Raw genomic sequence first — 24456 nt, 5'->3', positions numbered from 1 at the left:
TGCTTGATATGGAAAGACATTCCGTCGTGTCCTCATTCAAAGCTTTTTTATTTATTAGATTACTCTATTCTTAGATTCTATAGGTTTATGTACTCTGAGCCACTTGAGCCACTAAATCAGAAAAATTAGTACTAACACTGGGAGAACATCCAACCCCCCCACATAAATGGTTTCTGGATCAGAATGACTCAAAACCCAGGACCTTTTGAGCCATGCTGTAGTAGTTTACAGTGTTTTTTTTTTTTTTTTTTGTAATTGTTATGCTAAAATGCTGCACATTTTCTGTAGATGACATCAGGGATAAATACTGATATTTTTTGAATGGGGCATCAGTGTTCCATTGGTAACACACAGAATCTGAAAACATTGGTGGGGATTAGGGATTATGTTAGTCATTTGGAACTGAGGGTAATTGTTTACATACCGTTTATCATCTTCAGCAGTATTTAGACTGACTTTGGCTATACACCACTCTGCAAGGGCTGGGACGACCTGCCCTTCAATATGATAAGGGTCATTCTACGGAATGCAATTACTTTATGCTATTTCTATACCTATAAAATTCAAAAAATCCAAATTTAATGAGAACCATTATGCTTAATCTCTCAAAAAAATATATTTTTCCATCTCCAGTGCCAAAGAAGAAACGTAACTGCCATAAGACAGAAAGTAGGGATGCACGATATTGGATTTTTGCTGATATCCGATAGGCTGATATTTTTCAAATCTTTTTCGCCACTAGCGATGCCTATACCAATATATTTCCTTTGTTTGAAAACAACATTGAGTCCGCCTTTGTACAGAGATTATCAAACAATTTCATTTTTCATTTTGGTTAGTTTTTAACCAAAAAACTTACTTTGAGAATTAAATAAAAAAGTGAAGTTCTTTATAATGAGAGTTACATCGAAAGCTATGAAAATAACCTATTAAAGCAACTATAAGCAATCCTTAACATTTTATTTGAATACTTAACATTTGTTAAAAGCAAAATAGTTGTATAAATTCTGAAAATCTTTTAGAGCTCCTTGTATTTAAGTTTTCATAATCTGTTTGAAAAGAAAAACAAATTACACATAAATAAATCTGTATATAAAACAATATTTAATTACAAAGTTCTTGTTTTGTGATTTGTTATTCATGTAAGCTATAACTTCTGACCTTTAAATCCAACCCATACTTACGATTTTGACATCAATTACTGCTTTATTTAATCAGAAACACAATCTTACTGTATTTTGAACTTTCATTGTATTCTATATATATATTGTGTGTGTGTGTGTGTGTGTGTGTGTGGTGGTGTGGTGTATATTATATATTTATCTATATATATCTATACACTTTAATGTATAGACTCCATTACAATGATACACTTAAAACAAAAATACATTTTGAAGCCTCGTAAAATAAAAACAAATCTTTCTACCACAACCGTCCCGTTTAATTGACCGTCTTTTATATTTCATTTACTCTTGCAATTGTATTGAACACTTGTGGGCGCGTAACCGCCACTGTTGGCATCTGCTGAGTTGACAGCCCCATGACAGCCATCGCTCTCTGCGGTATCTTGTTTGGGATGCCAACTTGACGCCTTGCCGGTGAGAGGAGGTCCCTCTTTGGGGGAATGGGACAGGGGGCACCCACTACATCTCTAGCAGGCGTCCGAGAATCTGGGCTGCCATATGGCCATCCTGCCACAAACGGACTTCTTTTCCTCCTGATCTTGCATAATAGAAGGCAAATTTTAAAGGTCGGGACCCATACACTGTGTGCTCTCAGCCTGCGGGGCCCAGAGCAGCCACTCCTAGATTTATGATTCCCCCTCCAGAAAGAACATTCTCCATGAACTGTTTCAATTGGAACCCATGACTTTCACTATTTCTTATTTAGAGCTGCTTCTACAGCGCCCATTGAATTTATTTATTTGCATCTATTGAATTCGCTACTCATGCATCCCACTCATCACCATAAAAGCCTGATTCTGTACACCACTATAAATAGTGCTGTTCAATACTTTTGGACTTAATAACCGATCATTTCCCTGTCACTTAACATGTCCACTCATATTCAAATGGCTTGGGACATGGTCAGCTATCCCTATGGACATGTACTGTGCTTGTACTGCCATCTATAGCAGACAGTGCCTTCTCCACAATACTTACCTACCGAAATTCGTAGTTTTAGGGGGGTCACCCAGACAAGATGTCACAAGACCCTCCCCCGATGCTCACCCATCTTCTCCTCACAGCTTTGATCTAATTGATTTCATCACTCACAACAGTGCAAGGGCATCTCGCTTACCCCATGACCCTTAGCAATAACTCAATAACCAGCATTTGGGGGCACTGATTGTTTCTAGGCCACCACCTACAGAACTGACCTAAATGGGTCAACATAGTATCATCAGAGAAAGGAAGCGGAAAGCAATCTCAGTGCCATTAGAGGCCCTCCGGAAAAAGCACATGGGCATGACAACCTCAACACAGTTTTTTCCAGTGGAGCCCAGCAGCTTACATTCAAAATGCTGTAGCCATTTTTTTAATCACATATGTGAGGGGAATATACCAGGCGAATGGACAGAGGGAAATTATTGTGAAGATTTCTAAAAAGTACCGAAGTAATTATAACAAGTGGCTTGGGGTAGCACCTCATGTCAATTTCCAAGCAAAATTCTTGTGAAGAATATCATTCACAGAATCTCAGATGCAGTAGATAAAACAACGTAGGAAAGATCAGGTAGGATCAAGAAAGGAAAGTGGATTGTGGCTGACGCAGATTTTCCCCTGCGCAACACCTTATTGAACAGTGTAAAAGAGTGGGCAGAAATTAACTTCAGAAATAACATCAACTGGGGACTTTGAAGAAGGCTCTGGACAGCATCAACATAATCCAGTCTATGGCATATATTAGTGCATTATGGGATTCCACACACAGATCATCCTTCTAATTAAGAGTTTCTACGCAAAATTAATATGGCCAAAGAGGAACAGTAATCATATTTTTAAAGATAGACAGAAGTCAAACAAGGATAGACTCAGATGGACATTCTTTCGCAATTCGAAAGATCCTGACTGCTGACAACCTGGTGCTTCTTTCAGTACCCACCAGCACATGAGGAGTGAAACATCTTCATCTCAGCAGAGGTGGAAAGAGTACGAAAAGTATTATACTCAAGTACAAAGTTACCAGTACATTAATGAAATTTTTACTAAAATACAAGTAAAAAGTACCACACTCAAAAAAAATAAAATTGTGAATTCACATGATTTAGTCGTAGAACCCATTAAAGCATTCTAATCAAAATCAAGTAAACTTGCACTGCTTCGAATAATAACTTAGTTTACAAAATAACAGAATTAATATTTAACATAAGTAAAGTGTAATATGCTTATAATCAACATATTTGTATTTTGCTCAATCAAACAAGTGGCTAGTTGACTAAAAATCTACTCAAGTAAAAGTAAAAAGTACAGCTAATTTAAGAATGTTACTCAGAAGTAAAGAATACTTAGTTTACATTTAAAACAGTGGGCCGGGAGGCACAAAAATGGGGATAGGCCTTTAAATCTCAACACCAGGCTTGAAGAAATCAGTTGTTGATAATACTGAAGCACATTTGTGGCTGTTACCAGGCAAAGTTAACTCAGTACAACAAAATTAATCTTGTCCAATAACAGAGAAGTTGCATCTGAAGTGGGCAGTTAGATGTATTCACACACTGCTTAATACCAGGACCATGAATGAATTTAAACCTGCAGTTTACCACCTGCAAAAACTAATGTTTTGATATACAAGACCTAATATGTTGAGTAAGCTCATTTGTACATTATAAAAAAATAATAAAACATTAAATGTGAAAATTAAATGAGCCAGCGATGGTGTCAGCAAGTGACGTAATGTTAAATAAGTGAGTCATTGGGCGATTGAAACAAAATCATTTAAAACGGTTGATGTCATTCAGGAACGAAACACTATCACTCTTCAGAGACGGCAAAACTGTGATATGGTGGCATGTGCGGAGGAACTATATTTGGTTGTCCAAAAAAACGAGGCAATATGGTGTTCTAAGCCGCCAAGTCTCTTAATTAACATCTTGTTTATTGAACTGTTGTAAAAAAAATAAAAAATAAAATAAAAAAACAATTTGTAATCATGCTACTTTTGGGAGGAAAAAACCCACCTTCGTGTGATACTGATTTAATATATGGAAATTCTATATCTATATATATATATAGATTTATAAATTTTTTTTTTTCCAATGATCTTCAATGTTGTGATCATTTTTAAATGCATTTTTAACAGACTTCAATCAGGAAGTGAAAGAACGCACTCTCGCGCACCTAGGCTATTATACTGCGACTGCACGGCCACTCTCGTGTTGTGTTGGTTTTTGGCAAATACTGATGATATAAATGTCAAATCGCACATCGTTAAAAATAACAATTCCGCTATTATTCGCAGATCGCACACCGCTGAACCAGTCTTTTTGGCTACTTTGGTGCAAACCTTTGTAATTAACTGTCAAAAAGCTTCATTTTAATACCAATGCAAGTATTAACATACCTCATACATGCCTTGCGAAGGGTTTGATGTCCGGGAATTATAAGCTGCTAGTTATGGGCTCCCTAGGGCCAAAACACAGCTTAGGCTGGACTGCAGAATAGAACTAAAAATATCCATGGGGTTCAGTTTTCATTTCCTTCGAGTTCAACTTCAACAGAATACTACAGGATTTCGTTTTTCAGCGGGTCTGCACCCATAACACGCCTCTTGTACGTCGGCATCTTTATTGTGGATTTTAAGCGCAGTTGCTCTCCTGCATTATTAATGCAGTAGTTTCCAGGGAGCGATTTTGGTATTTGTTTTTTTAACTCCGTACTGACGGCGTTTTAAAATGTAGCGAAGATACAATACTTCAAAACAAAATATACTCAAGTAAAAGTAAAATTACAGATTAAAAAAATTACTTGAAAAGTAGAAGTACAGACAAAAAAGCTACTCGACACTTACAGTAACCGTCGAGTAAATGTAATTCGTTACTTTCCACCTCTGACACTGTGCCATTGACCACCTTTAGGTACCTGTATGAGCATCACCAGACACCTACTACATTCCTACTCAGATTCATAAGCTTCAAAAGAGATCTTAACAGCTTCAATGGACCTCGCTGCGCTCACCAAGGAATGCAAAACAATATAGGATAATCCTTTCTTCCCGTCATAAAACGGGCGTCAAGTTGTTTTAAGTTCATGTATAAACACAATCTCAGATAAAATCCATATAAGCTCAACAATGCTACGTATCATTCGCACCCGACAGCCACCTTGAAGGTTCATCTTCCCTTGTGCAAAACTACGGTGCCACCAAAGGGACAAAAAATTTCAACATTACAGGTGCACAGAATTTCCGGTCAATCACATACAAATAACATCGAAGCGCATACAAATATCATTATTTAATAAGAATTTTTTAAATAAATTGCAAACATTTACAAATATTTACCAATAACCCAAAACTTTAAAATTATAAAGTGGTCCTTTACACTCCCACCAATCATGTCGTAGTAAATTTGCAATGCCAAAATAAATCGTACATGATTCTTAAGATCTTATAGACCACTTACTATCCCAAATGTTGAACAATTGCGCAAAAGGCATAGTTATGTCAATATGATGGATTATTATGTAGGTGAGAACTTTATGACTATTCACTTTCAAGAAGCAACACCAACTTTTGAATGGGCCTCTCTATAACAGAAGGTTTAGATGGAGACTGATGCTTTTCTGATTTCTGTTCTCCAACTCGTATTTTGACTCTCCGCACTAAGCCATCACTATCCATGAAGGTTTTCCACTACTCGCCCCAACTGCCACTGGTTTCTTGAGAGGATGTCTTCCTTTACAATGACCACATCATTCACTTTGAGATTGCGCCGGGCCACATGCCACTTCTGTCGTGTGGAAAATGTTCTGAAGGTATTCTCTCTTCCCATCTACTCCAGAACTGCTCGATCAAATATTGAACTCTGCGCCATCGCCTTTTACAGTATACATCCTCTCTCATAAATTTCCCTGGTGGGGGAAGAGCAATTTTTGACTTCATTAGAATTAGATGATTAGGCGTCAACGGTTCAAGAGAGTTGGGATCATTTATTCCATCTACTGTCAGTGGGCGGCTATTAACAATGGCCATGGCCTCGTAAAAGAGTGTCCTAAGGGAAGAATCATCAAGCCTACCCAAACTTTGGGTCAAAGTAGCATCCAACACACTTCGAACAGTGCGTATTTGGCGCTCCCAAACTCCACCAGCATGGCTTGCTGACGGGGCATTGAAGACAAACTCACACTGTTGTTCAGCCAAAAACATTTCCAAAGCCTGGTTGTCACACTGTTTAAGTGCCTCTTTCAATTCATTCCTAGCTCCTATGAAATTCCTGCCTTGGTCACTGTACAGTTGGCGCACTACTCCTCTTAGGCTGATGAGACACCGTAAAGCATTGATAAAGGAGTCAGTGGATAGATCTTCTAACATTTCAATGTGGACAGCTCGGAAATAGAAACAGGTAAATATCAAGCCATACCTTTTGTACTCCTTCCAACACCTTTTAATGACAAATGGCCCAAAGCAGTCCATTCCACAGTATGTAAATGGGGCAGATGCTTCAACCCGCTCTTTAGGAAGCTCAGCCATGCGCTGCTCTTCTACCGGACGCCTCAGCTTCCTGCACTGAACACACATGTGAATCAATTTCGCAACCAACTTACTGCCACTGATGATCCAGTATCCATTTGCTCTAAGCTCCATTTGAGTTTGACTTCGACCTTGATGGCATACTTGTGAATGATAGTGCGACAATACGAGCTGTGTGATATGACTGTCTTTAGGTAGAATGCACGGATGCCTGAATTCTTCACTAAGCGATGAATGTTTTAATCTTCCACCAACACAAAGTATGCCCTCCTTAAGAATGGGATCAAGACTAAAAAGGGAACTAGAACATGGAAGACTTTCCCCTGTTCCAAGCGCCTTTATCTCTCGACTAAATGCTTGCTGTTGGACAAGTTTTATCACTGCTTTGGCAGCACTCTCACGCTCTTTGACAGTCACAACATTGATTTGACACTTTCGTCCAGGCACTAGTCTTTTAATTCTTGCCACTACCTTAAGGAGCGTTGTCCAAGAGGAAAAACGAGACAGGCGATCAAGCATATTCAGGCAATCGGTCACTCTTATTGCAAATGCCTGAATGATTTTAACCTCTGGGTCACCAACTAACAAGTCGGATGACGAAGTAGGTTTCAGGTGAACCTCTTCCTTCCACAAAAATTCAGGACCCGATAGCCAGGTTGTTGATAAAATATCTGATGCACAGAGCCCCCTAGAGGCATGATCCGCTGGGTTTTCTGTTGTATCAACATAATGCCACTGGCTCGGATTGGTGCACTCTCGAATAAGCTGAACACGATTCGCCACAAAGATATGAAATCTCCGTGCTTCGTTGTTGATATATGCTAGAATGACTTGAGAATCTGTCCAGAAGAATTCCTCATCAATCTTCATATTTAGCTCAGATTTCAGCAAAACGCTCAATCTGGCTGCAACCACAGCAGCTGAAAGTTCTAAACGGGGAATGCTTGTGATCTTTGATGGTGCAACTCTAGCCTTCGCCATGACGAAACTGCAGTGAACTTTGTTCCTGACATCCTTATATCAAAGGTAAGAACATGCACCATAGCCTATACTGCTAGCATCTGCAAAGTGGTGCAATTCTACACTCACAATCTTGCCGAAGTCTTGTGGGTGATAACATCTTGGGTTTAGGGGTCGACCGATTATCGGCGTGGCCGATTATCGGCGCCGATATTAAGCATTTTTACTGTTATCGGCATCGGCCATTTTCAAAACCGATTTGCCGATAAAACCATTTTATTTTGAAATGCGCAATCTGGCACTGCTCCAGCCACCTCAGTCAGAGCGCACCGCTCTGTGGCCTAGACTAAGCCCCGCCCATCGTCCGTCTGATTTGTTGGGAGTCACGAGCCTGGCCAATCAATACGGCTGGCGCGGCTGGAAAATGTTCCGCTCTCACACCGAAAGCACAGGAGCTGCTTCAGTGATCATCATCACACATCAATAAGTTATCTCTCGAAGGTAAGAATGCAGTAAACGTTCCTGAAGTTGCAATAAATCACTACATTGAAGTTGCAAAACACCTATATATAATCGATTTATGATGACAAGCCCCGTTCAGTTATTATACTGTGAATTCCCGGTCAATGTCCGTCATTGCAGTGATATGCTTTAACGGATCATCACATCAGTGCTGAGATAGCGAAACTAAAACCTACTTCTCTCACCATTCGGCCAACTTAACGTTATATTGTGAATAGATTATCAACACGAATGAATTCACTCACGTCTGCTGCGGGTTTTTTTTTTGTGTGTGTTGTTCACATAGCTTCACTGAACAGCGTCCGTTCCGTTAGGGCTCTTAGTCAAAAAAATTGCGCATATTTGGAGAAATATTGCTTTATTCTAACATGATTGCAAAATAATTTATCATACAGATTCAGAATTACCATTATGCAATTTTGAAGAGCTGAAAGGGCATCAAGCGCGAGCTCTGACGCCCTGACGCGACGCGAGCTCCCTATTCCTGATTTAGTTATCTCCGCGGCCGCGCTCTCTCATTTGACTAATAACCATTAGCCGGGCATGCGATTTGCCGGGGGGGATGGGGGGGATTTCCCCCCTTCTGGTCTATGCATCCCTGCCTCTGCTGAATAACTTTTATCTCCGGTGGGGATAAAAACATCATGCAAACCCGCTCTGACGTTCTGAAACAAATGATTCGCGATACGCGATCCGATTGAAGCGCATCGAAACAGTGAATCATTTTGCGACGCAATGGTTTAACTGATTCGGAGTTTCAAAAGGCTCCGTTGTGTTCTTTGCTCGCTTTCTCAATGTGATGTAATTTGTTGTTTGAATAAACCGTGGACATTAAATCATTACAATTAATAGGCCTAACGTAGGCTTACAATGTTTTTATTAAACTGAGATCACACTAAATACAATTTCCGTCGTATTAAAAACATTTCATAAAAATTTTTCAAAAGCATCCCCCCCCTCTGTTTATTTCACAACTCGCACCCTGCTAATAACCTTATGCTAATAACGTAAACTGTCAATAATCTCACATTGCACGTTTCTGGATGACGCTGTCCTGTATACTTCCTAGTTTGTATCGCCGTGATAAACAGTCTAAAAATAAAAAAAAACACTATTACAATATGGGTTGTGTGTGATTTTAATGCAATTCTGGGTTGCAAATAAAATGCTAAATATACACACACACACATATATATATATATATATATATATATATATATATATATATATATATATATATATATATATATATATATAGAGAGAGAGAGAGAGAGAGAGAGAGAGAGAGATTACATTTTTTTCCATTATTTGTTAATTTGTCGCTGTTTAAATTTGCTTTAAGTTTTACTTTGTTTATAGGATGCTGCTGATGGATGCAAGTTTTACTTAGTTTACAGAATGCTGCTGATGGATGCTCCCAGCACTTTTTATGTTTGTTGTTATTATTAATATTAATGCTGTTATTATGAACAGTTCTCAGAATTAAAGATGTGTTAAAAATAATTTAAAGAGAGTCTTTGTCAGAGGCCTTTTTTGTTCTTAATTTTGACATTAATTTTCATTTTACACTAGACACATATCGGTTCAAAATATCGGTTATCGGTCTCCTTGATCTGTAATAATCGGTATCGGCCCTGAAAAATGCATATCGGTCGATCCCTACTTGGGATCCAGACTACTTTAAGGCCTTGAAGACCAACCTTCCATTAATCCCACCGTAAGAGCAAATCCTCAGGAAGCAGATCATCCCATCCAATGCTCCGACGACATAGTTCCTGTAAAATGCACTTTCCACTTAGGACAAATGGAGCCACAAAGCCCAGAGGATCATACAAGGAAGCAATGACTGATAGAATGCCACGGCGTGTGTCTCTGCCTGTCTTTCATATTTATGTCAAAACTGAAACTGTCACTTTCAATTAACCACTGAATCCCCAATGCATATTCTATTGAGGCTGAATCAGGATTAAGGTCAAAACGATTGACCCTTGACGCTCTTTCGGATAACTCAACGCAATAAAGGGCCTCATTTTCATTCAAATTGAATTTATGGAGTCGTAGGCCTCCTCTTTTACACAACACTTGTGCTTCAACTATCAGTTTACAGGCCTCCTTAACTGTGGGAACACTCACAAGCCCATCATCAACGTAGAAACTATTTTCAACAAATGCCGCTGCAGAGGGATAGTGTGCCTTGTATTGCTGTGCAAGATATTTCAGGCCAAAGTTAGCGCACCCTGGAGAGGAAGCAGCGCCGAAGAGATGGACTGCCATCTGATATTCCTTAGGCTCACGATCAAGGTCTCCATGCTCCCACCATAGAAACCTCAGGTAATTGCGATTGTCAGGTGAAACAAAGAACTGATGGAACATCCTTTCAATATCGCAGATAATGGCCACCTTCTCTTTTCTGAAACGACAGAGAACTCCCACCAAGGAATTAATCATATCGGGGCCTGTCAGCAAAGTATCGTTCAACGAGATGCTACGAAATTTAGATGAACAAATCAAACACAACTCTCAATTTGCCAGGCTTTTTCGGGTGGTACACACCGTGGTGGGGTATGTACCAAACAACATCTCCGACAGATGCCTCTGGGGCTAACTCTGCGTCACCTTTGATGATCACATCCTCCATGAATGCCTTGTAATCACCATAAAACTGTTGATTGGCTTTGAGCTTCTTCTTTAAGTGCTGCAAGCGAATTATAGCCAGCTTCTTATTATTAGGTAATGATGGGGGATTTTGGCCTTTTAAACGGGAGAGGCATCTCCAAATGACCGTCCTCTTTCTGCTGAATGTTTTCGCTAAGTATTTGTATAAAGCGCACATCGTCTTGAGAGACACATTTACCCTCAGAATTCCTCTCGTTGAAGTCAGACTCCAGAACCTTCAAGATGTCTGCTGCTGATGGAACTGGAATCTCTCTCACTGCAACCCTATGTACGAATCTTTGACATCCCTGCCTATCCAAGTGGGGATTAGCTGATCCTATGATACTCCATCCCAGCTCGGTCTTCTGTGCAAATGGTTCATTCTCACCACCAAGGATGACTTCAAGGGGGGCTAAAGCTGAAGGACAATCATAGCCGATCAACAGTCCCACTGCACAGTCTTGAAGAGATGGCAAGTTATTTGCAAGATGTTTGAGGTGAGGCCACTGCAACGCCGTGGTTCTGGTTGGTATACAAGACTTATCGACAGGAATAAAGTCACGTGTGTATGCTTGCCGTAACTGTACGTGATTTTCAGAATGAAAGCTTCGAACTAGCAAACCACACACACTTTGACTGGCTATAACAGTATCTACAGCAGTCATTGTACTAAGCTTCAACTGTAATGGTTGAGAAACCACATCCAGCTCTCTGACAAGGTCTTCCAAGACAAAAGATGAATCACTCTGTGTGTCAAGAAGAGCATAGGTAAGAATTTCCTTTTGAGGTTCTTTCATAGACGACAAGAAAACCGGAACAATACTTGGTAGCAGAAGTATTCTGAGTTACTACATGGGACAAAACTTTGCGGACTTGCTGATTTTCTTGTCCTTCTCTGAAATCAGAAGTGGAACTTCTCTTTGTTTCACCGGATCTCTTCTCTCTCTCTTCATGTAAACAGGTTGGATGGCGCCGGCTGCACACTCCACAGACATGTCGCGTTTTACAATCTTTAGTTATATGTCCCTTATTCAGACATCCAAAACATAAATAATTTTGATGTATGAACACCTTTTTATCTCCCATAGACTTGGCAGCAAAAACTGGGCACTTAGCAATGCCGTGCAGCTCATCGTTACAAACAAGACATGGCAGCTTTGGCTTGAAGGGAGACAAACTTTCGGGACTTGAAAATGCATGATATCTTGTTTGGGCACTTGTACTGAGGGCCTTTGCCCTCTTGGGGAACCTTTCATCTACTGAGCCAGAGCTCAAGAAGGAAGAAGTGATGGGATTACAGGCTATACGGGCTTCCTTTAGCACAAACTTAGTAAAGTGTTCAAAAATTGGATATTCTCCAGATGCATCAAGCTGCTCCACTACAATTCGGCTCCATTTGCGAACAATCCAGTCTGGTAATTTTTTCAAAAGCTTATGATTTTCTTCACAATCATTTAAAATAGACAATCCTTTGACATGGGGCATAGCTTCTACACAGCTCTTTAAAAAGTCTGCAAAGTCTCTAAGTGCCAGAGAATCACTAGGACTAATTTTAGGCCATTTCATCAGCTTATCTCGAAACGCTTTCTGCACAATGAATGGATTTCCGTACCTGTCCTTTAAAAACTGCCCAAGCACCTTCATATGCATCCTCAGAGCTACGGTAAAAGAATCCTTCCACAGACTTCCGTGCTTCTCCTGAGAGGTAGCTTTTTCAGGTAGAGCATTTTTTCACTAGCAGAGATAGGTTTCCTGTCAATTAGAGTTGTGAACGACATCTGAAAGTCAACAAATTTCAAAGGATCGCCAGTAAACATGGTTGGTTCAGGAACAGGCAGACGATTTAGACTTAATGAGCTTGCAATTGCTTCAGCTAGGTTGGCTGTTACACTCTGAGATGATGGTTGTGATTGGAACAGTGAGACTCCAGTATCTAGTTGTCTGTTTGAATATATAGCAGGAGTGGTTCTGACAACAGAAGCTGTATTAGGTTCTCCCACCATGTTCTCCACATCACCTTCCAGTTTATTGTATGTTCTAACTCGGGCTGCAGCCACTCTCACATCCACACTTGCTTGCAACATTTTTAGCTTTGTTTTCTCTTCTTCTAACTTCAACTCCACTTCTGCTTGTTTCTGCTTCATTTCTACTCTTATTTGTGACTCATGGAGTTTCCAATCACTTTCCAGCTTAATAAGTTTGGCCTGTTGAACTTGTATCTCTTTAATAGACTTTGCCTGTTCCAATTTGGCTGCAAGATCTGCTTCAGCATCTGCTCGCTTGCTGGAAGCTTTAGAGCTTGTACTTGACAGGTTATCTAATTTTATGGATTCTTCTGAAATAACACTTTCAGTGCTTGTCCCACCAAAGACAGATTCATATTCTTCACGACTTAAAATCATTCGCACTCTTTCTTTTTCAGCTTCCTTTTTAAATGTCTCTTGAACTAGACTTACATCAAGCCGTTTACTCACAAGGTCACATATTTCTGTTGTCAGTGTGTTACAAGCATCCAATTTCTGCACAATCTCTGGTGTGCTAAGAGAATTGCGTTGAAGTGGCTCATAATTTTGATTTACACGGTCGTATCCACTCTGAATATGTTGGTTTATTTTATCAAGATCCTCCTTCAAACAGAATCTCTTAAGCCTGGATCTAGATTCTCGTGCTATCTGCTTCCAAGATTCATAAGCTCTCAAAAATGCCTTTAGGTGCCTTTTAGCTTCCTCTTCACGCATTTGTTTGCCCTTTTCTGTAGGTTTTCGTTCACGAGAGACTGTTTCTTCTGGGCATTTGGAATTCTCTTCTGACATGTTTGTATCACTAATTGATTTATTTCTAGATTAAAGTGATTCAGGGAGCTGAGGTTATAAGATGGTGATATAACCTAATGCTGTTCACTTCAAATATTAAGATAGGCCTACCCAAAATGAAAATTAAATACCCAAAAAACCACTTTAAATAAACAGCTTAATAAGAATTAGAATGGCTAAAGTTAATTTTCGAGATGTAAAGCTCAATACCATATGATTTCATCACATTTCACAAGTTTTAAGATTTAAAAATAAAATAAGCCATTAAACATTTCATATGTGTAGCCTCTTCAAATATTTCACAATTCATTCACAAACACGAAAGCCTATTATTTAGCCCTATGACTTGAATCAATCAGGATATAAACAAGTAAATATAAACAGCTCAATTGTATTTTTTTTTTTTTTTCTTCGATAACCAGTCTCTCACCGCATCTGTAGTCTCTGTTAGATGTGCTACTGACTTACGACCTTGCTTGGATGCGTGGAACAAACAATGGCAACCTCAGGAACGATGACGACGTGTCGTGCAGCATAGCAGATGGATATAGCGCCGAGTTTTCACTGTAGCAGCCCTTGGATCCAAAGAAGAGAGTCTCGACTGATGCATAAGGTGTTCTTTATTTCGTTCGTCAAACCGGCATGACGTTTAGCCTTAATTCATCATCACCTTAGCACCGTGAAAACTGTATTGAAAACATACATACAACAATCATTTCACACACTTGTTCTCACGGTTACAAACGTCATTAAGTACACAAACGTTAATTACACAGCAAAATAAAGCATACATATGTGCAACAATTTATGAATGGAACATATCGTACCTCGCTGCGCTCACCAAGGAATGCAAAACAATATAGGATAATCCTTTCTTCCGTCATAAAACGGGCGTCAAGTTGTTTAAATTCATGTATAAACACAATCTCAGATAAAATCCATATAAGCTCAAACAATGCTACGTATCATTCGCACCCGACAGCCACCTTGAAGGTTCATCTTCCCTTGTGCAAACTACGGTGCCACCAAAGGGACAAATTTCAACATTACAGGTGCACAGAATTTCCGGTCAATCACATACAAATAACATCGAAGCGCATACAAATATCATTATTTAAATAAGAATTATTTAAATAAATTGCAAACATTTACAAATATTTACCAATAACCCAAAACTTTAAAATTCTAAAGTGGTCCTTTACATATCCTAATATATATATCTCAAAGCATAATCTTGTAATTTTAGGCATAACCCGGTTAAAAGTGCTGCCTTTTACAAATAAATAATAATAATAATTATAATAATAATAATAATAATAATAATAAATAATTAACCAGTCATGACCACAAATGTACATGATCTGGAAAAAAATATATAGAAAACATTACATTCTGAACATATATATTATGAATCAACAGTTATAGAAATGTGATATGTGTCAGTATGAAACAATAACATCAACATCTTGACATTATGTTTGTCTCAAAGTCACATGAGGGTTTCTACTGCAGTAAAACAGAGAGAGAGAGTCACTCCACAGCTGGATTGTGCAGAAGATGTGTGTTCCAAAACAATGACAAAATTCACATTTAGGAGATATAAGCATTCAAAACTTACAGTCTCTCACTTCCGCTAAAATGGATCACGGATTTTCATGACATCACATTGCACTTCATCTTCTCATCAAATCTTCTGTCTAATCAAATGCTGTCTAGAATTTACACTATAAATAGATGCTGAAGCCGCGGCTGTAATCGGTCACTTGTTTACAGAATTAGTATTTTCTGTACGGTGAATGGCACGTAGTGCATGATACAGGTGCTGGTCATATAATTAGAATATCATCAAAAAGTTGATTTATTTCACTAATTCCATTCAAAAAGTGAAACTTATATATAATATTCATTCATTACACAGAGACTGATATATTTCAAATGTTTATTTCTTTTAATTTTGATAATTATAACTGACAACTAAGGAAAATCCCAAATTCAGTATCTCAGAAAATTAGAATATTTTGAAAAGGTTCAATATTGAAGACACCTGGTGCCACACTCTAATCAGCTTATTAACTCAAAACACCTGCAAAGTTTTGTAGGCTACACAATCATGGGGAAGACTGCTGACTTGACAGTTGTCCAAAAGACGACCATTGACACCTTGCACAAGGAGGGCAAGACACAAAAGGTCATTGCAAAAGAGGCTGGCTGTTCACAGAGCTCTGTGTCCAAGCACATTAATAGAGAGGCGAAGGGAAGGAAAAGATATGATAGAAAAAAAGTGTACAAGCAATAGGGATAACCGCACCCTGGAGAGGATTGTGAAACAAATCCCATTCAAAAATGTGGGGGAGATTCACAAAGAGTGGACTGCAGCTGGATTCAGTGCTTCAAGAACCACTACGCACAGACGTATGCAAGACATGGCTTTCAGCTGTCGCATTCCTTGTGTCAAGCCACTCTTGAACAACAGACAGCGTCAGAAGCATCTCGCTTCAAAAAGGACTGGACTGCTGCTGAGTGGTCCAAAGCTATGTTCTCTGATGAAAGTAAATTTTGTATTTCCTTAGGAAATCAGGATCCAAGAGCCTGGAGGAAGAGAGAAGAGGCACACAATCCACGTTGCTTGAGGTCCAGTGTAAAGTTTCCACAGTCAGTGATGGTTTGGGGTGCCATGTCATCTGCTGGTGTTGGTCCACTGTGTTTTCTGAGGTCCAAGAATGCAGAAGAACTGAAGGCCACTATCAGAGCAACCTGGGCTCTCATAACACCTGAGCAGTGCCACAGACTGATCGAGCCCCAACTAAGTATTGAGTGCTGTACATGCTCATACTTTTCATGTTCATACTTTTCAGTTGGCCAAGATTTCTAAAAATCCTTTCTTTGTATTGGTCTTAAGTAATATTCTAATTTTCTGAGATACTGAATTTGGGATTTTCCTTAGTTGTCAATTATAATCAACAAAATTAAAAGAAATAAACATTTGAAATATATCAGTGTGTGTGTAATGAATGAATATAATATACAAGTTTCACTTTTTGAATGGAATTAGTGAAATAAATCAACTTTTTGATGATATTCTAATTATATGACCAGCACCTGTATGGGGGACAGGAAACGATTCAGACAGTGTAAATATGCTTTCCATTGAGGAAAAAGAAGTCTGGTTTTGCACTGTGTCACACTAACCACCGCACCGCACACACTCTGCTCCGGTCCAGAGACATGAGAGCACGGAGAGGATCTCATGCGCGAGTCGGCGCATACCACAAAACGTATCGGACCTTTTATAGCAGTACGGATGTCATTGTGGCTGTCACACCCTGTCAAATGTGGCTTCACGGAGCTCAACGGCTCTGAACGGTCGGGCCAAGTTGTGGTATAAACGAACGCTATTGGCTATTTAAAAAAAGGGGCAGGGCTGCTTGATATGTCCCGCCCTGTCTTCCTGTTTCAGTTCAAATGACATCAACACATAGAATAACGCTACATGTTTCAAGACATTTCAGGGGAACTTTAAAAGAGCCTTTGTGTTCTCTGATCAGATCAGACGAGGTTTACTTTGAGCTGTGTATTTGGTCACGGCCTTTGTTCCCTCAGACACGGCATGTTTGGACAGTTCCCCGGGCAGCAGCAGACGCACGGCAGTCTGGATCTCTCTCGATGTGATGGTGGAGCACTTGTTGTAGTGATCGAGACGAGAGGACTCACCGGCGATGCGCTCGAAGATGTCGTTGACGAAAGAGTTCATGATGCCCATCGCCTTTGAGGAGATCCCGGTGTCAGGATGAACCTGCTTCAGCACTTTGTACACGTAGATAGCGTAGCTCTCCTTCCTGGATCTCCTGCGCTTCTTCCCTCCTTTGCCGGTGGTCTTGGTGACGGCCTTCTTTGAGCCCGTCTTGGGCGTGGACTTCGCTGGTTCAGGCATGACACTCTCTTCAAAATTATTTGAAGTAAGATTAATTTTATCTTACTATTTTATCATCAAATCCATGTACACTAATAACAAATTTGCAGTTAAAATTGGCAACAGACACACAGATTTCCTCCCCCAGAGTCGTGGCGTGAGACAGGGCTGTAGCTTAAGCCCTACACTATTCAATATCTGCATCAATGAACTAGCAAGAGCCCTAGAACAGTCCCCAGAATCCCAGTCTTACACTACTAGACACTGAAGTTAAATGTCTTCTGTTTGCAGATGATCTAGTGCTGCTGTCACCCCCAAAAGAGGGTCTACAGCATCACCTGGACCTCCTGCACACCTTCTGTCAGACATGGGCCTCGTCAGTTAACCTTAGAAAGACTAAAAATATCATATTCCAAAATAGGGCAAGTCACGAAAACCAGCATCAAAGTTTCAAATTAAACAACATGCCCTTAGAACACACTACAAATTACACATACCTCGGAATAAACATCAGTAACACAGGAAACTTTAACAAGGCTGTGAACGACCTGAGAGACAAGACACAAAGAGCTTTTTACGCAATCAAGAAAAATATTAAACTTGACATCCCAATTGGAATCTGGTTAAAAATAATCCAATTAGTCATAGAACCAATCGCACTCTGTGGATGTGAGGTCTGGGGTCCACTCACAAACCAAGACTTCACCAAATGGGACAAACACACAATAGAGACTCTGCAGAAAATATTCTCCATGTACAACGAAAAACTCCACACAGAGCAGAGCAGAATTAGGGCTGTGCCCACTAATAATTAAAATAAATAAAAAAAAAGCCTTTAAATTCCATGCACACCTAAAAAGCAGTCATACTGAGACCCTCCACCATAAAGCCTTAAACTACCAAGAACTGAACCCAGAGAAAAGCCCCTCAGCAGCTCCTCTCAGAACTGACTTTACAATCCAAAACCACAGCCTGACTAAATCAAATCATTAAAACACAGAAAGAGAAATATCTGAAACACTGGACAGAAGCAACAGTTCAGCAAAGTAACTTAGAATGCTATCTGTCTCTAAACAGAGAATATAAATTGGCAGACCCTAAACTAAGAAAAGTCCTGACCATGTCCAGACTCAGTGACCATAACCTCACTATAGAGACAGACAGACACAGACAGACCTGCTGCCAGAAGAAGACAGATTGTGTCCACACTGACCACAACATGAAGTGGAAACACAACTGCACTTTTTAACAACATGCCCTAATTCTACACAGATTAGGGAAACATTCTTCCCCCAATCCACAAACCAGCACAAAGACTTCAAGCAGACACAACAAAAGGACAAACTGCGGTACATTCTGGAGAAATCTCAACAAGCTCTAACCTGCTGCAAGGTACGTCAAGTCCTGCCATGGTAAAAGAACAAGCAGCAGAACAGAAGCACAAGTCACAGCCGGAAGAAAACACTGTACAACACACACACACTGACATGACAGCATCCAGTCCTTCTCCTGTCTCTCTAAAAAGTGAAAGTGACGTGACATACATCACTCACTCACTAAAGGTGTTTTATATATATGTAACGTTATATTAAATAACATTATTATTGGTAAACTTGTTGTTTGTGTGAAATCGTGTGGCTCTTAAAAGAGTCGTTGGGGTTTGGTTTTGTTCAGGAGTCTCTTAACCTCCGAATCCGTACAGAGTGTGTCCCTGTCGTTTCAGAGCAGACACAACATCATGGCGGTGACGTATGGCAAGCCAAAAGGGTCAGAATTACGCCTAGCTTAAACGCGTTTACATACAAAACGCCATTTTTTACGGCGTTTAAAACGGTATTAGCACCGTCAAATATGCCGTCCTGATAGCAGACGCCGTAAAAAATGCACGTTAACCGTAAAAAACGACGTAAAAAACGGCGTTTTAGTGTTTGTAAAAAGCGCCGCTTTTAACGCTGTCTGGCTTGCCACAGGACGCTGTAAAAAACGCCATTCTGAATGCACAAAAGCACGCGTTATTTACAGCGTTTTCCTTGTAGTATAATGAGCCACGCCTGCTGATTTCCACAGCCAGTAATATTGAACTGTTCTCACGCAATCAATGACGAACAGAACCAAACCAGACTAACCCTGCTAACACACGACGTAACAGTTACGTAACGTCTTGGTAATTTTTGGTAATTCCGTGACTTACCAATTGACAACGTAACTACGACGTCGCATGCCCGTAATTTTATTACCATCACATTACCAACTCGCAACGTCGTCAGTACGTCCTGCCAACGTGACCAGATAACCAAGAACGTCCCAGATAGGTTCTCTATTCGTAATATATTGGTCACTTCATGACTTACTGGCAACGTAACTACGACGTCGTATGCACGTAATTTCATTACCATCACATTACCAACTCGCAACGTCGTCAGTACGTCCTGCCAACGTGACCAGATAACCAAGAACGTCCCAGATAGGTTCTCTATTCGTAATATATTGGTCACTTCATGACTTACTGGCAACGTAACTACGACGTCGTATGCACGTAATTTCATTACCATAACTTTTGTACGTTCTTTATATGCTTTCTGAGTATAGTGATATTTAAAAAGTGTAATTAAACTTCAGACACAAGATTAAACGTTCCTTAAAGATAAAATGTGTTTCTTTTCACCAAGTCAGAATATGGACATGTTTTTAATATATAGTGACACAGCGCGCGCGCTTCCACAGCTGACACACCGCGCGCACAGTATTGACAAGAAAGGAAATACATTTTTTCTGAGTTCTGAAACTTTCTATTTCGTAAGGAGTTATGAACATGAAATAATGACACAGACTGGCTACACGATCTCATCTGCCGCAGATACTGTATCAGGAGGACAGCGCGTTTGTTTGAGGCACTGTTCACTTCAACTGTGTCTGACAGGAGAATTAGCTTTTCTGAGGTGAGTCTTACAATTTATAATAAATAAATAGGTTGATAAAATGTATAAAACAAAGTAAAAACAAACGTCTTGAACTCTGTAAAGACGCTAAAACCCCTTTTTTTTTAATAATATTGTTTTTATTAGCCTATTAGCCGTTGAGAGTTACCATGGCAACCGCGGACACATCAGCTGCTGGAGAGGAGAGGACGCGTCTGACACTTCTCTGTTTCTCGTCAGTTATACCAAAGAAAAGTTCAACAACTGCGACAGATTGGTTAAGTAACATATGTTAATATCATCCACAGTCGACTCTAAGTACTTTTGTTAATATTTATACCTCTGTGATTATGGTATATTTCCTTAATTATCTGAAATGTCTGCTAGCAAATATTACGCTAGCGTAGAAACATAATTATAGCATAACGTACTAGATTTGAGCTCTTATTAATGAAAGTTTGGGCTTTTAATCACATCTTATGTGTAAAGGGGCGGTTTTGATAGCTTTGTAAATGTTTTTGCTGATAATTTATCAATAGATAAATGGAAGTAAGCTAATTAATTTAACCTGAAAGTCTGCACTGTAGAGTCTGTCAGTGACGTCACTTGCACGCAGTCTAAAATGCACAGGCCCGGTGTACCCAGGACGTGATCTTCCCAGATGTCCTTCACCCCGTGCCACAGTGTAAGACATGAGCCAGAACCTTGGCGACAACCTCTCTCCCCCCGCCGCCTCCGGTCTTCGGGAACTCCACTGGAAACCGATTTGCTCCACTTCACGAGACAGAACACGACTCTGTGTTCATCAGAGACTCCATCATCCGGCACGTTCGTGCTATGTTAGCTGAAGGTAATGTGCACACTCACTGTTTCCCTGGTGCTCGTGTTCTTGATATTTCTGCGCAGATACCCGTGATCCTGAAGGGTGAAGAGAGCATCGGAGTGGTCGTGCTTCACGCCGGGGTTAACAACACCAAGCTGCGGCAGACGCTGACACTAAAGAGGGACTTCAGGAGCCTGATCGATGATCATCATCTCAGCACCTCTCATGTATAGATGAGGACACGAAAGGTTCAGTAGACTTTTTGCTCTAAATGAATGGTTATTGTCATGGTGTAAAGAACAGAAACTGCTCTTTGTTAATAATTGGAATCTTTTCTGGGAGCGTCCTAGGCTTTTTAGTGCTGATGGCCTGCACCCCAGCAGAGTCGGAGCAGAGCTCCTGTCGGTCAACATCTCCAGGACTCTACACTCCATATGACTAGTAAGCCAATTCTCAAATAACTGCTATGATGGCTTTTGTTCTACCCGCTTAAATAGAAGTACTTGCGCTGTCCAATCTATTAAGACTGTGTCTGTTCCAGTGTTAATATTGACAGGCATTTTTGATTTAGCATTAGTCTTTATCTTGAGACGAAAATGATTAATAGTCTTAGTCACATTTTAGTCTTTTGAGTCTTTCATAGTTTTAGTCTATGAAAAGTCATTGCATTTCAACTTTTTCAACTTTTAGTCATTATATGTAGTCTTCAAACAAAATAGTAATTAATTCTTCTCTCTTTAGACCTAATCAATTCAATTTAAATTTTGGGTGAACTATCCCTTTAACAGTAAAAAAAATGAATAAACTAATAAAAATTACATTTCATCACATTTTTGGGTGAACTATACCTTTAACAGTAGTGAAAAGGGAGCAACTTATAAAAATTATAGTTGTTCATATATAATATATATAATTTATCATTTATCATTGAAAGATGCAGAATAAGACAATAAGACAAATACGAAAGAGATATTAAACTCTAATACAAATTAAACTCATTTTTCAGATACAGTAGGTTCACTTTACATATTTATTTAACATCTTTTGTTGGTTAACATTAATGACTCGGATGGGTACTTTAGTAGGAAAGTGATAAAAAGTATGGTGACCCATACTCAGAATTCGTGCTCTGCATTTAACCCATCCAAAGTGCACACACACCGTGAACACACACCCGGAGTGAGCAGCCATTTTTTGCAGTTGGGGGTTCGGTGCCTTGCTCAAGAGAACCTCAGTCGTGGTATTGAAGTTTGGAGAAAGCGCTGTACATTCACTCCCCCCACCTACAATCCCTGCCGGTATGAGACTCCAACCCGCAACCTTTTTGTGTTACGAGTCCGACTGTATTTTGAATATCCGGTAGACCTCAAATAACATTATAGTCCCATCTCGTCTTATTAACGAAGACGCAGCGTAAATTTTGTCATAGTTTTTATCATGAGATATTAGTTTTAGCTCGTCAACGTCTCATCTTAGTTACAGAAAAAATGTTCAGTAATGAATATTTTCAGTTTTTTTTTTAAATCACACTGGTCTGTTCCCCAAATAGTGAGGTCAAAATATAAATTTAATGCATGTTCTAGAAAAAAATCTAATTGTGATTAAACCAGAAAAATGCTAAATTAATAAACAAACAAAAAATAATAATAATAAGTTTGGGCTCGTAATCATTAGATCACTCACACCCAAAGCAGTTATTGTAAATGAAATGATCACAGATAATAGTTTTGATGTACTCTGCTTGACTGAAAACTGGCTAAAACCAAATGATTATATTGGTCTAAATGAGTCAACTCCACCAAACTACTGTTATAAACATGAGCCACCGTCAGACTGGTCGTGGGGGAGGTGTTGCAACAATATATAGTGATATTCTAAATGTTACCCAGAAAACAGGATACAGGTTTAAATCATTCGAAATACTTCTGCTTAAAGTTACACTGTCAGATATGCAAAAGAAATCTATTGTATCTCTTGGTCTGGCTACTAGGGGTGTGACGAGACCCTTATCCCAGGAGACGAGACGTGAGACTGGGTTCATGAGAACGAGAGGAGACGAGATTTTTTAAACTTTTTTTAAAGAAAATCCTCAATGATGAAATATAAAGGGAAAATTGTGTCTTTATTCAACTGAAAAACACAAAATGCAAAAAAATGAAGGAGCATTTTGAAATCAAATTGTACTTTATGTAATTAAACCTCTATTTTAATACATTTTATGCAGGTATAAACAACATGTAAACACTGCAAAAGGTTTTGCCACAAACTCAACTGACAGGCAAGTAATTGCAAAAAAATATATAGTATACATAAAAATAAATAATAAACAACACAAATAATATCCCTTTAAAGTAGCAGTCAGTCAAATTTTTTATTTAGTAAACTGATTTCCACTTTAATAAAAAAAAGTTTTTTTTTCCCATTTAATTTTTCTAAACTCCTTTTTAATAGTATATACATTTTCACATTAATTTATTAAAAGTTAAAAAAAAAAAAAAAAAAAAAATACATGTTTAGGGCCCTATGAAATGTTTTTATTTTTTTCACCATTTTTTTTTTTATTATTATTATTGTTACCAAAATTCTGTTTTAGCATGTTTAACTATTTCATGAATGCATAACACAACTTAATTTCATTCATTTAATTTTTTCTTAAAGTAGCCTTACTGATATATCATACATATATATATATATATATATATATATATATATATATATATATATCATATATCACTGATATCATACCTCAAAGTGACGATGGTACTGACCACTTCCTTGTATTGAGCATGCTGCATATTACTGATATTAACTATATTTCCAAAATGAGCTTGTAGAGGCCAAAATGAGCATTATGATTCTAAGAGCCTTACGTTACATTTATAACAATCATTGTTAATGTTTGAATTGTATTTCAGGGCAGTTTGTGAAGACAGATAATCAAGAGATGTGACAAACTGTACAGAACTCAGTTCCAGATCCACCCTCCACACCAGACCTCTCTCTCATATGGACTGCTGTCTACAGGTCCTTCTCAAAAAATTAGCATATTGTGAAAAAGTTCATTATTTTCCATAATGTAATGATAAAAATTAAACTTTCATATATTTTAGATTCATTGCACACCAACTGAACTATTTCAGGTCTTTTATTGTTTTTTAAATACTG

The 24456-nt window shown here is 39.0% G+C and overlaps 2 protein-coding genes and 1 long non-coding RNA gene across 3 annotated transcripts in view; 1 reads left to right on the top strand and 2 right to left on the bottom strand.

Annotated features, from left to right (window-relative positions):
- The window catches only part of LOC122135449, a 41973-nt gene extending 27137 nt beyond the window's left edge, over positions 1–14836 (bottom strand). Inside the window, exons 1-7 of the mRNA XM_042714891.1 lie at positions 14468–14836; positions 12513–14326; positions 12045–12141; positions 11004–11245; positions 10743–10867; positions 10248–10657; positions 9873–9966 (exon numbers count right to left, since the gene is read on the bottom strand). Coding sequence (XP_042570825.1) covers positions 9873–9966; positions 10248–10657; positions 10743–10867; positions 11004–11245; positions 12045–12141; positions 12513–13640 — 2096 coding nt within the window. The 5' untranslated portion in view covers positions 13641–14326; positions 14468–14836. The remainder of the gene's footprint in view (positions 1–9872; positions 9967–10247; positions 10658–10742; positions 10868–11003; positions 11246–12044; positions 12142–12512; positions 14327–14467) is intronic.
- A 2330-nt stretch (positions 14837–17166) lies between these two features.
- LOC122135496 (histone H2B-like) lies at positions 17167–17792 on the bottom strand. The gene has a single exon (XM_042714941.1). The coding sequence runs from the start codon at positions 17569–17571 to the stop codon at positions 17182–17184; it is 390 nt and encodes a 129-aa protein (XP_042570875.1). The 5' UTR covers positions 17572–17792; the 3' UTR covers positions 17167–17181.
- A 2558-nt stretch (positions 17793–20350) lies between these two features.
- Positions 20351–21487, top strand: LOC109080449. Its single transcript, XR_006153540.1, has 3 exons — positions 20351–20489; positions 20616–20745; positions 21099–21487. It is a non-coding gene; the product is annotated as an uncharacterized LOC109080449 (long non-coding RNA).
- Positions 21488–24456: the final 2969 nt, after the last annotated feature.

This window comes from Cyprinus carpio, chromosome A24, assembly GCF_018340385.1.
Source record: "Cyprinus carpio isolate SPL01 chromosome A24, ASM1834038v1, whole genome shotgun sequence".
Classification (NCBI taxonomy): domain Eukaryota; kingdom Metazoa; phylum Chordata; class Actinopteri; order Cypriniformes; family Cyprinidae; genus Cyprinus; species Cyprinus carpio.
Note: the sequence above shows the minus strand (reverse complement) of the source record. Positions and strands in the feature narration are given on the sequence as shown.